Source organism: Eumetopias jubatus, unplaced genomic scaffold, assembly GCF_037043125.1.
Source record: "Eumetopias jubatus isolate StellerSeaLion01/CBP00866 unplaced genomic scaffold, mEumJub1_p1.0 scaffold_13, whole genome shotgun sequence".
NCBI lineage: Eukaryota > Metazoa > Chordata > Mammalia > Carnivora > Otariidae > Eumetopias > Eumetopias jubatus.
The window spans coordinates 111716704-111730277 of NW_028274819.1; the positions used below are offsets into that span (position 1 = coordinate 111716704).

The 13574-nt window shown below is 44.8% G+C and overlaps 1 protein-coding gene across 2 annotated transcripts in view; it reads left to right on the forward strand.

The window, feature by feature from the left end:
• The first annotated feature begins 1952 nt into the window (after positions 1–1952).
• Positions 1953–13574, forward strand: part of PDGFD (platelet derived growth factor D) — a 228385-nt gene continuing 216763 nt past the window's right edge. For both annotated transcript variants that reach the window (XM_028105720.2, XM_028105721.2), the window contains exon 1: positions 1953–2152. In XM_028105720.2, coding sequence (XP_027961521.1) covers positions 2026–2152 — 127 coding nt within the window. In that variant the 5' untranslated portion in view covers positions 1953–2025. The remainder of the gene's footprint in view (positions 2153–13574) is intronic.

Here is a 13574-nt window from a genome sequence, read left to right on the forward strand (position 1 = left end):
ACAGTATTAGTATCTTGGGCAACACGACTTTGAATACTTTAAATTCAGTATTTTATATATTATGATAAATGATCCTCTTTAGCATTTGATACTTTAACAACATAAACCACTTGCACATTTTTCTCATTTTTCCTATATTCTCATTTCAGGGGCTATATCTGAAATTTAATGAGCATTTTCAACCACTTTTTTAAAATGGTATAATATACTTTAGTCTCAGTCCTATCTTACCAGTCTCTGATTCTCTTATTAATATATATGGGTGATTATGATGTGTCAGTGTATGATCAGTTGTAACAAACACACCACTGTGTTCAGCCCTGTTGATGATGGCAGAAGCTACCCCTGTGTTTGGGCAAAGTGCATATGGGACATCTTCGTACTTTTCACTGGGTTTTGCTGTGAACCTAAAAATTCTCTGGAAAAATAAAGTATTGATAGAAAAAAGTAATCATGCTGGTCTTGAAACTGACTCCACAATCCACAAACCTGCAGTTGGTGAACTACTGTTTTAGACAAAATGCCAGGGGATGAACCACATGAATCTTTGCCTAAATGGAAAGAGCACAGGTGTCCTAGCCCACGTTGGACGGTGTAGTTGTCAAATGTCTTTTTTCCTTCTCAGCTGCTCTTTATCTGGGTATCACTGACTTCTCATACCCCAGACTTTCAGGGGCTGGAAGGCCTAAAAGAGACTACTAGTAAATGTCTCTTCGAGTTCTCATCAATGAGGAGCTGAGAAATTATGTAAATTTGGATTTTAATTCAGCTACAAAGCTAAATACCAAAATTATTTCATATAATTGTCACCACAGCCATACAGACTAAAAATTGCTACCCTCCTTTTCTAAGTAAAGACACTGAGGCTCAAGAGGTCAAGTGATTTGCTCAAGGTGACAAGGCCGTAAGCAGCAGAGCCGAGACTTACTCCTGTTCCAAACATAGTTCCTCACCCCGGAGAGATAGATGCATGATGCAGAAGTTCCTAGAACCCACAGTCAGGTCCTCTGGACCTCTGAGCTCCCAGATACTGAGAGGAGGGAGGCCCAAAGGCCTGATGCTCCCTGCCTCTTGCTATGGACCATGAAGGAAAAGAAGGAAAAGAATGTAATGGTCTCTCAACTTCACCTTTCCAGCGTGCCCCGGCTCACCCCCACCCTGACCTCTAGCCCCTTCTACTGGGCAGGGCGTGGGAGTGGGCATAGGAGAGCACTCCTGACCCTTTCTTGTTCCCGTCACCACATGGGGCCATCACAACTAGAGCCCCGTGAGATAAGAAGGACCTCTGTTCCCCCTCCCACCGGTGGGAAAACGACCTTGACTCAGCTAAGGTCACGGCCGGACCGGAGCTCGTAAGGAGCTCAGAATCAAGCTTCTTTACCTTGCCCTGGCCCACTTTCTCACCTAGTGATATCCTGAATAAGCAGAATCTGATTCTGGCCCAACTCCAGGCCCCATCCCCAAACCCCCCACCACCGTGGAGGGAGCTCTGCCCCCGTGGGGACGGACTAGCAGGCCGCTTGGGCAGAGGCGCTGGGAGGTGGGCCTCTCCCCGGGGTCCGCGCTCCCCGGCTGGCGGACCGAGCGGGCCTGAGCCGCGGCCGCGGGGGGGAAGCCGCGTGCCCCCCTCCCACGCCCGCACCCGGGGCCCGCTGGGGGCGGGGCGGAGCGCGCGCCTCTGGGCTCCGGGCGGCGGGGCTGGCGGAGGACGCACGGCTCTGCGCGCCCGCCCGGGACGCCGCGCCCCCGCTGCGTGTGCTGCCGCCGCCGGCCGCCGGAGGGGGCGGACCGGCGTCAACCTGTGGTGTGGCCCGCCACCCTCCCTCGGCCTGCGGCTGCACAAGGAAGTGCGGCGCCCACACGCGCTCCGAAAGTTGGGCATATGCAGGAAGTGCGCGCCCAGCGCGGCCACTAGCTCCGCGGCCCGGCCCTCGCGCGGGAGCGCAGGCGGCGACAGCGCTGCGTCCGGCCCGGCGGCCCCCGGCTTTCTCCTGCGGCGACGCGGTCCCCGGCTCGCGGCTCCCAATGCGCCCGCTCGGCCTCGTCTACACTCTGGTCTGCGCAAACTTTTGCAGCTATCGGGACACTTCTGCAGCTCCGCAGAGCGCATCATCCATCAAAGCTTTGCGCAACGCCAACCTCAGGCGAGATGGTGAGAGATTCAGATTTTTTTTTCTTTAGTTTTTTTTTTTTTAAGAAATCACGTTTTTGTTGTTGTTGTTGTTGTTGTTGTCATCCTTAAAAAACTTTTTCATATGAAGCCTGGTGAAGGCTTCGTGGCGGCAGGGCGGGGTGGCGGGGTGTCTCGTGCTTGTCCCCATTCCTGAATGGGCCTGGGGGCTTCGGGACGCGTGCCAGCGGCGTGGGGATCACATGGGTCAGGTGGCTCATTTCCCTGCACCCCAGAGAAGTCCTCTCTGTGCCGTAGTCACTGATCCCAGGGTCCCGGAGCTGCAGAGCTGCAGCCTGCGCCGCCCCTCGGCCAGGCTCTTAACCTTTTGGACTGGACACTCAGATAGATGGGGCATTTTTGATAGGCGGAGGGACTCAAGAGTGGCTTTCTCTGGGTGATTTATTTTATTTTTATTGTATCAGGAGGAGGAAAGGGAATGATGTCCTTCAGTCCTGCAGCCGTATCTGGAACAGAGAACTCATGTGTTATTTATTTTGGGGAGATGGCCGTGTGCAGCGTTTGCCGTTTATGTCCCCAAAGTGAATTTCCCCCGGGGGTGCAGACGCTCCCTGGGAGACTGGGACAGCCGGGGTTTCATCAGTACCGCAGGGGGCTTGTACTCTTAGTTTCCCCGCACAGAAGGTTTTCCAACTGTTGCAAGAAGCAAGGCTGCTTAGCTAACCTAAGCAACGTGCCAAGCAGGCTTGTTTGTTTTCCTTTGCTCTGGAGGACACCTGGGTCAATGGGTCCCAGACACTTTAATCGAGCTTATTTAGTTCCTAGGCTACCACCAAGAGCTGAACTTGATTTATTCTTTTATTCTCAACTACAACTGATGTTGCCAGTAGTTTGAAGCTGTTTCTACCATCTACCTGAACTGACCCATAGTCTTTTGTTTTTTCCCTTCATCAGTACCACCTTTCTTTCTGTCTGCCTGCTGAAAATTCTAACACATCCCCCAAGGAGCTCACCAAGCTGTTCTTAATGGCTTCACTGTTTGAGCGGGCAGTATGTGTTCTCCAGTAAATTCATAGTAGCCATCTTATGCCCTTATCAGTTTCTCTCTTGATATGCCCTTAATTTGGACTTTACAGCAAGGCTTTTGAACTTTGAAACAACAACAAAAACCTAGTATATTTTCTGATGATAAGTACGCTATGGATTTCAGTGTGCTCGAGTCCTACGAGGTGGTATAGTTGTGTGGAGAGGGCACAGGGAAGCCTCAGGGTCACCTCCTGGCCAAAAGATGCCCCTGTGTTTCCAGAATTACTTTATCACAGTGTTGTTATGTGAAATATTCCAGAAGTGGCTTGCCCTCCATCTTAGTTAAAGTACAGAGTTTTCTTACTAAAACTTAAAAAAAGTTTTAGGCTCAAGACCAAACTTTTATAGTTTTGCTTCTGTCATTAATGTTTCCGCCAGGGACAATCTTCTAGTGGAGTTTTTAGATTTGTTAAGGTTTACACTTTATATGCCCTCTCAGCTGTGTAGAATAAAATGCCATGTATAATTTGCATGACTTCATAGCCATAATTTTGTAATTCTTAGCCTCCCAAGTATCAGTTACAAGATGTCAAGGACAGAAAGTGAAAAGTATGTAACCATTGCCTGGTAACCCAAGATTCCAACTGAAACCAAGGCATGCAGCTCATATTTTTTTAAAAGAATACTCTCCTTTTAGTTTTCATTGTTAAAACTCTGTACATCTGTCTGGTCTATATGATAAAGGCTTTATTTTATCAGAATTTTGAAAACTAACCTGGATCTATTTATTCATATTTTAGTTAAAGCTGTTTTGCAGTTTACTAACAGCACACACATGCACACACATTTTGATTAATTTGGATTGCTCAACACTTTCCTCAATGTCAGTCTCATTTTGCAAACAAAAATAGGTGGGGGAAAGGTTAGATAAAAAAAATTGTTATATACAGAGTAAAAAAATTCATACTCATAATGAGTTGTTAGTTTGGGGAATTTTCAAAAGGCATCTTACTCTTAAGTGTTACAGAGCATACATTCTCAAAGAGCGACAAAATTGCCCTAAAGTAGCAAAATCAGATCTTAGAGGGTGAAAAAAATCTTAAATACTACAGTGGTTTGTGGTCCTCCGAAGGGCAGGAATATATAAAGAGATAGATAGTATATCTGTAGTGTTAACATTTCATAGGGAGGAGACATGATTAGGAAAAAAGTCTAAACAGGCTCTTGAAGGGAGGAATGATGATAACGAAAAACAAAATTGAGAAACACTGCCGTAGGGTTTTGCTGAGGGGTTAAGAATAAAGGTTCTTTGAAAAAGTCTAGACATCATCTGGAAAATCTTAATCACAACAGTTGGGCTGTTGAGAGAAAGTAATAACGTATTAAATTAAAACGCTTGTTCTGATTCCAGACATTTTTAACTGGTTCCCCCAAAGTTCCTTTGTCAGGGAAGACAATAATCTTGTTCTTTTGACTATCGGGTTAAGACAGGGTGTAATCCTGGAGAGGACGTGGGCATGGAATGTAATAAGGAGAAATACAGAAGATAAAAGTTTCCAAACATTAATTTAGGGTCCCCAGAAGATCGGGCTTTCCTATTACAAGTGGTAGGAAGTCACAATAAAAAATTAGCCATGACCCTTGAATAGGGGTTTTAGAAATCGGTATCTAATGACGGAACTATCCTCATTCACAGCTGAGTGCATCAATTTGTTCCTGCTGACCCTGTTAGCTGCCACTTAATGCTGGAGTCAAGATAAGAACAAACAGGGCAGGCATCCTGTCATGGGCATGCGATGTGGTGGATCCTGTCCAGCCTGACACCCAGAAACCTTGTTTTTATTCTACCTGTACGTCATAGCTCCAGATATAGCTAGAATAGCTAGAAATGGTGTAGAAGTGTTAGAGTCGATCAGTGATAATCTCCTTCTACCCAGAGTGTAGGAGGCCGGTCTGCTGCTGTCTCCTGGCCAGAACTCTCCATCACAATATATTTTTATTGTAAAGGGGTTATCTGCAGACCCCTTCCCAGCACACCTGCAGAAGGGTTCAAGGTGACCCAATGGTGGTTGAATTTGGTCCCTGTCTCCAGGAGGAAACTAGATTCTGCATCTAAGAAGGAGAAAAGTATCGTTTGCAAAACTTAATTGATTATTTACACTTCCTTATGTCATATTTATTATTTTTAACTGATTTACTTTTGATACCCATGCCTGACCTGCCTCCTAGCTCAGGGAAAGTCTTAATGATAGCAGCAGAGTTCCCATATTCTTGTTTTAGTGCCTGCACAATTGTGCTTTTGTAATAACTGGCCACAACTGGTGTTGCTCAGAGTGTAGATCAAGAAGTGTAAAGGTAGCAATTAACTGACCGTATTACTTACTGATTTTAAAATCGAATAGACAGAACTTCCTGCTGGGGTGTGGGCTTCGGGGATACAGATGCACTCTTCATTTTCTTGGCCTTTTGTTGTTTTCTGTGTCGCTTTCAGGTGCTGGTGGGAAAAGGTTCTGAATTTAATGTTGTTTGTTTGCTTAATATGCTGATACTTGAATTGTCTGTTACATTATCATTATCTAGTCATAGGCCTGCAGGTTTACTAATTGTGGTCTTAGATCTTTAAGGAGTCAACCTTGTTTCTTAGATAATGTGGATTTCTGTCGTCAATGATGACAAAGATTAGATCTGTTAGAAAAGGCAACAAAACAGAGGACGATGTAAACAAATTATTAGGGTTTGTTTTTTTGAAGTAACACTGACATACAATACGCTCTGTATGCACCCCTATATATAGGATATGTGTTCTGTATATTGCAGCATTATTTACAATAAACAAATTATCTTCAAAATGTTTGAAAGCTGAGAATCAGGTTAGTGTCAGGTCTTATGTTCTTCTGGGTTTATATTTTCTGTTCAACTCTGAGGGCATTAAAGTTTCATAATCTCATACAGCATCGTGGTGATTACGTATTTTAAATGTAACATGGCTATGACTTGCTGCCATGGGTTATAGTATTTAATATAGATTCTTCTAAAGAGGCGAGTTTAAACAGGTGGACGTACACTCTGTAGGAGGAAATGCCACTAGATTGTGAGTTATGGTAATGACGTTGATTTTTGTTTATGGGATTTCCCTTCCAGGGAAGGAGAGCAAAACTTTATTGTTTCAGAACAGTATTGTCAACCAATGGAGCAGTGTCCCAGAGTCATTGATCTTTACTGATCAGTGATAAGCATGCTGTCACATGGGTCTCTTGAGTATGCATGGTCTCAACCCCATCTTTCTGAGTCTGGAAGGATGTGTGTATTTATGTGTCTGTCCTTGAGAGCTGAGTCATAATGCACATCATCTCCCTTCTGGAACTACTCTTTTCAACTTACCCAGCTGAATTGATCTGATTAGCTTAAAAAGGTACTACCTAAGCATTAATAAAATTCCTCCTTATATTAAAATAAGAACATCTTTTAAGTGAGCTGGGGGTGGCTGCTCCTAGCTCATCTATGCCACGTCCTTTAGGTAACGATTTGTCTCTTACAAAGGAGTCAGATGGCTTAAGGTGGAAGTGAATCATGTTTGAACTGTCTGTCCCTTTTAAAGGTTGTCTCCTTTTAGTTCATTCCTTCCTTGGTCTGGACTGTCCTCTAAACATGGAAGTTTGGAAATGAATGTACAAATAGTTCTTTGTCCTGCGCTCTGCTGCTGACCCCCACTGTTACTTATTCATCTCTATGGCAATTATTTATTGTATCTCTAATCTTTGCCAGTTACTGTGCTGGATGCAGAGTTATCTAGCACATTATGAATAAAACAGGCATGGTCCCTGCCTCCTTCCAGCCTATAGTCTCCTGGACAACAGAGACAAATGCATACTTCGTGCCAGTGTGGTACCGTTGTCTTTCAGGTGCATTCGGGAGAGTCCCAGGATTGTCTGCCCCTCCTTCAACAGAACTATTTTACATGCATCCCTACATTTTTGCTTCACATATCTGAGTCCATCAGAAGAGTTTTATTTGAAAAGGATTTATTTTGCAATTAGAAAAGTGTGAAGGCCCAGTGTAGTGTGATATTTGCTTTTATGGAGGAAATGCACAGAGGTATGGGAATTCGCAAGGAGCACCTAATCTAGATTTGAGGGATTGGGGAAGGTTTCCTGCAGGAAGTGGTATCTAAACTGGGGAATGAAGTGTGAGTAGGAGTTAGAAGTTGGGGGCAATGAGGAAGCAGGGTGGAGATTGCTAGCGGGAGACAGCCCTTGCCAAGATTTGGAGGTGAGAACGCAGCCATCAGGTGTCCACTAAGTAGAGGTCTGGGAAGTGATGTGAGGGAGTTTGGCCATTATTTGTAGGGCAGTGAGAAGCCACCAAAAGAGTTAGTTTGGAGAAAGATAGGGCCTGTGCTGTGTTTGAATACTGACGGCCAGTGTTCCTGAGAAGTCAGCCAGGCCAGTGATGTGATCACAACAGTCTCCCTATACTTCCGCTGCCCATGGGACATGAACACGGGACCACTTAATTTTCAGCATGATCGGGGTGGACGTGACTGGTTTTCCTAGCCTGAAATTTCCAGATGTGAGGTGCCAGTGTCCTGGGACGTCACTGAGGTCCCCTCACCCTGGGTGCCCCCCCCATGCCTCAGCACGCTAGATGCTAGATTCTGCTCCCTGTACCTGAGGTCTCGTTCAGATCACGTAGAGAGGGAAAGCAACCTGTCTGGTGTGTTTACCACATTTTAAGGTATTTCAAACTTCCATATTTCAGATTTAATGCAATTTAAAACATTTTTACATTGACCATTGACTTTTATGTGAAGGACGGTTTTGGTAAAAAGGTACAGGGGGATAATACATAATAGCCAAAAAGAAAGAATCCAAGACAAATACTGCATCAAAAAAAAATGTTCTCCCTCCCCACACTGTATTTCAGGACCAAATGTAAGTCATAAGTAAAGGAATAAGCCCATGAGACACTAAAGTGCACAAGGGCACATATAGGAAGAAATATTTTCTTCCAAGCACTTTTTTCCAGAATAAGAATGAAGTATGCCTTGTTTTTACATGTGTTGATGATACATATAATAATGTATTTTTGCTCTGCTCTGTACCATGGTATGCTGACATCAGTATATTATCTTTAATATTCATAGATTAGTACTATGCTTTTTTGTGCTTTGTGCAGGTTAGTGGTTGTTGTGTAATTGGGAGACAGGGGTGTCTCCGGAAACACCCTGCTACAGGCATAGGAGTTGTCTTTCATATGAGGAGAGGTGTTTTCTGATTTTAGGTTTTTTACTTGAGCACTTTTTTGGTAGAGTGTTTACAAAGACAGATAGAGCTTTAGAGGCAGCACTCTGCCTGCAAAAGTGAGCCAGACATGATTTGGAATCTTGTATCTTAGGATTCTTGATTTCTGGAATTTGGAGGCCAGCATGCTTTCTTGGGACTGCTGGGTGTGCTGAATAAGCTGTGTTAGTTTTGAACAAGTCATTTCAGACCCAATAGGTTCTGCATTTCACTAAGACATGCAATAAGCAATGTAGCAACAGTCCACTTTTATTTTTTAAAGATTTTATTTATTTATTTGTTCATTTATTCATTCATTTATTTATTTTAGAGAGGGAGTGCTTAAGCGGGGGGTGGGGGGAGAGAGAGAGACAGACTCTTAAGCAGACTCCCTGCTGAGCCTGGAGCCCGACCTGGGGCTCAATCTTATGACCCAGAGATCATGACTCGAATGGAAATCAAGAGTTGGATGCTTAACCAAATGAGCCACCCCGGCAGCCCAGCAACAGCCCAGTTTTACAGACTTTAGCTCTTCAGCAACCTCTACTATGTAAAATGCAACCAAATGAACCAGTAAGTATGCAGCAAATCCCCTTAAAAGCCAACATCAGTGTTGCAGAGTTTTTAAAGAGTTTGTAAGTTCATGTGGTAGACACTGAAAGACCCTTCGCCTCTACTTTCCATCTAATTCCATCCCCCTTGTTTTGGTGGTTTTCACATCCACAGCAGAATAGGAGCGTGATATTGGAATAGAGAACAAGACTGGTTCGAGTTACATACGCTGTTGGTACGGAGAACTGACAGCTAGTAGTTTTTCTGCCTCTTGGTATTTCCACGCCTTGGAAAGCATTCATAAGATCTAAGCAAGCATTGCTGGCTTAGGCTTCTTATTGAATAAGGGCAGAAAAGTTCCTGCCTGCAATGTCTGTGTCCCCTGAGAATTCATACATTGAAATCCTAACTCCCAGTGTAGTGATATCAGGAGGTGGAGCCTTTGGGAGGTTATTAATGGCATTAGTGCCCTTCTACAAGGGACACCAGGGACGTCCCTTTCTGCAATGTGAGGATACAAAAAAAAAAAAAAAAAATACTGGATCTGCCCAGGCCTTGATCTTGGACTTCCTGGCCTCTAGAACTGTGAGGAATAAACTACTATTGTTTAAAACCCACTCAGTCTCTGGTATTTTGTTGCAGCATTCTGAATGGGCTAAGACATGCCTCGCTCCAGATTTCACTAAGGAATTACTATATTACAGCCCAGTAACGTTGCTGATTTTTAAAATCATGTCCTTGATTAAGGCTCCTTGGGGGCTCAGTCTGTTGAATGTCCAACTCTCGATTTCTGCTCAGGTCATGGTCTCAAGGTCGTGAGATCAAGACCCACATCTGGCTCTGCTCTCAGCAGGGAGTCTGTTTGGGATTCTCTCTCTCTCTCTCTGTCCCTCTGCCCATCCCTGCCCCCCTCGCAAGTGTGCTTCCTCTTTTTCTCTCTAAAGAAATTAAATAAATGAAGTAAAATTATGTCCTTGAGTCATAAAGGAAAGTTTAGATAATGTGTTTGGTGGGTTTACCAGTATCCTAAACTGAAAGTGCTATTAGCTTAAGTATATATGGATCTCAACCAGAAAATTGGCATTTCTGTGACAACATTGTGGAAAAGAATGATTGTAGCCTTCATGTTAATAAACATATTATCATTCTTTTGGTGGTAGATTTGTGTTTGTCAAGAGGGAAATGGAGAGGGATATAGATTTGTGTTCGTCAAGAGGGAGATGAAGAGGAATTTTATTGGCACTTTGGATTAGACCATATTGGGGTCAGAATTCTTAATAACTTGAGTGAAGACACAGAAAACACATCTGCTAAACTTGGTTATTTTAGCCGGAAAGAATAGGGAGTTGGAGTAGATGCAGAGAGGCAGGCTTTCACCATAAAGGGCCAGGTACTAAATTCTTTAGGCTTTCAGGCTATAAGGTCTCTATTGCAATGACTTGACTCGACCACTGTAGTATGAAAGCAGCCATGAAATTACATAGAAAAACAGGTGTGGCTGTGTTCATTCTAATAAAGTGTTATTTGCAGAAACAGGCAGTCGGCCTACAGGCTGTAGTTTGCTGACTACTGATGTAGAAAATCCACATGCTCTTAGGTGGAAATGATGGACTGATCCTATGAAATTCAACAGGAATAAGTGAAAAATATCATTATTTGGCTAGAAAACAAGAGCAACTACATAATTACAGAATGGAGTACTTGGATTAACATCAGCTCATACCACGATAGATCGATGGATGGATGCATGGTTGGATGGATGGATGATCGGATGGGTAGATAGATAGATAGATAGCTGACTGGATGGACAGATAGATGGATAGATAGGTGGATGGATGGATAGATGGATGGATGGATGATTGGATAGATGATAGATAGATAGATAGATAGTTGGCTGATTGGATGGATGGATAGGTGGATGGAAGGATGGATGGATGGATGGATACGTGGATGGATGGATGGATAGGTGGATGGATGGATGGAAGGATGGATGGATAGGTGGATGGATGGATGGAAGGATGGATGGATACGTGGATGGATGGATGGATGGATGGATGGATGGATGGATGGATGGATACATGGATGGATGGATGGATAGGTGGATGGATGGATGGATGGATGGATGGATAGGTGGATGGATGGATGGATGGATGGATGGAAGGATGGATGGATGGATGGATGGAAGGATGGATGGATGGATGGATGGATGGATGGATACGTGGATGGATGGATGGATGGATACGTGGATGGATGGATGGAAGGATGGATGGATGGATGGATGGATGGATGGATGGATGGATGGATGGATACGTGGATGGATGGATGGATGGATGGATACGTGGATGGATGGATGGATAGGTGGATGGATGGATGGAAGGATGGATGGATAGGTGGATGGATGGATGGATGGATGGATGGATGGATGGATACGTGGATGGATGGATGGATGGATACGTGGATGGATGGATGGAAGGATGGATGGATGGATGGATGGATGGATGGATGGATGGATACGTGGATGGATGGATGGATGGATGGATACGTGGATGGATGGATGGATAGGTGGATGGATGGATGGATGGATGGATGGATACGTGGATGGATGGATGGATGGATACATGGATGGATGGATGGATGGATGGATACATGGATGGATGGATGGATACGTGGATGGATGGATGGATACATGGATGGATGGATGGATACGTGGATGGATGGATGGATGGATACATGGATGGATGGATGGATGGATGGATGGATGGATGGAAGGATGGATGGATGGATGGATGGATGGATGGATGGATACGTGGATGGATGGATGGATGGATGGATACATGGATGGATGGATGGATGGATGGATGGATGGATGGATGGATACATGGATGGATGGATGGATAGGTGGATGGATGGATGGATGGATGGATGGATGGATGGATAGGTGGATGGATGGATGGATGGATGGATGGAAGGATGGATGGATGGATGGATGGATGGATGGATGGAAGGATGGATGGATGGATGGATGGATGGATGGAAGGATGGATGGATAGGTGGATGGATGGATGGATAGGTGGATGGATGGATGGATGGATGGATGGATAGGTGGATGGATGGATGGAAGGATGGATGGATACGTGGATGGATGGATGGATGGATGGATGGATGGATGGATGGATACATGGATGGATGGATGGATAGGTGGATGGATGGATGGATGGATGGATGGATGGATGGATGGATAGGTGGATGGATGGATGGATGGATGGATGGAAGGATGGATGGATGGATGGATGGATGGATGGATGGATGGAAGGATGGATGGATGGATGGATGGATGGATGGATACGTGGATGGATGGATGGATGGATACGTGGATGGATGGATGGATGGATAGGTGGATGGATGGATGGATGGATGGATGGAAGGATGGATGGATGGATGGATAGGTGGATGGATGGATGGATGGATGGATGGAAGGATGGATGGATGGATGGATGGATACGTGGATGGATGGATGGATGGATACATGGATGGATGGATGGATGGATGGATGGATGGATGGATGGATGGATACGTGGATGGATGGATGGATGGATACATGGATGGATGGATGGATGGATGGATGGATGGATGGATGGATGGATGGATACGTGGATGGATGGATGGATGGATATGTCTATATCTGTGTCTGTATTGTCTAACTGGTTTAAATGAACACAGCTAATGCTTCAAAAAATGGTGTAGTTGCTAAACAACAATCACTACTTAAACCTGGTATCAACATTAATATCGTGTCAGGATCAGGGAGGCCGAAGTGCTCTTTTAAGTCAGACTCTGTTCCAGTCCATCGTGTATGAGGGTTTGTGGTTAGGGTCTCTCTCCTGTGGACAAAGCTGCTGACTCCTTCAGTCCCATGACCTAAACCCACAGCTTACTACTCTTCTGTCTTTAAATTTTCCCTTCTTACTGGCTCCATCTCCTCAGCCAACATGTGTGGTCAAGTTTCCTTGCACCCTCCCATAATGTACACAAGCTGTTTTACTATTTTTCTACCTTACCACCATATAAACATGTTCGGTTTCACCACGACTCACCGTCTCCTCCTTCTCTCCTCTGCCTTACCCACTTGACATGCAGTCACTCCCGTGGCTCTACTGAACTGCTCTGGGTTGACATCACTGTGGTGACATCACTGTGACATCACTCTGATGGGCTGGTCTTATCTTGAAACATTGTCTTCCCTCGGCTTGACACTGCCTCTCCTTTGCCTTAACCGCTCCTAAATGCCAGGTTTGGAATGGTGATAGAAATAAAGCCAGAAATAACACAGTACTTGTTTTAGGTTCTTTAGAGGAGCAAGATTAGAGAAGGCCTTAAAAAGTGTATCTTACGTGCCTGGGTGGCTCAGTCATTAAGCGTCTGCCTTCGGCTCAGGTCATGGTCCCAGGGTCCTGGGACAGAGCCCCACATCGGGCTCCCTGCTCAGCGGGAAGCCTGCTTCCTCCCTCTCCCGCTCCCCCTGCTTGTGTTCCTGCTCTCGCTCTCTCTGTCAAATAAAATAAATTTAAAAAATCTTAAAAAAAAGT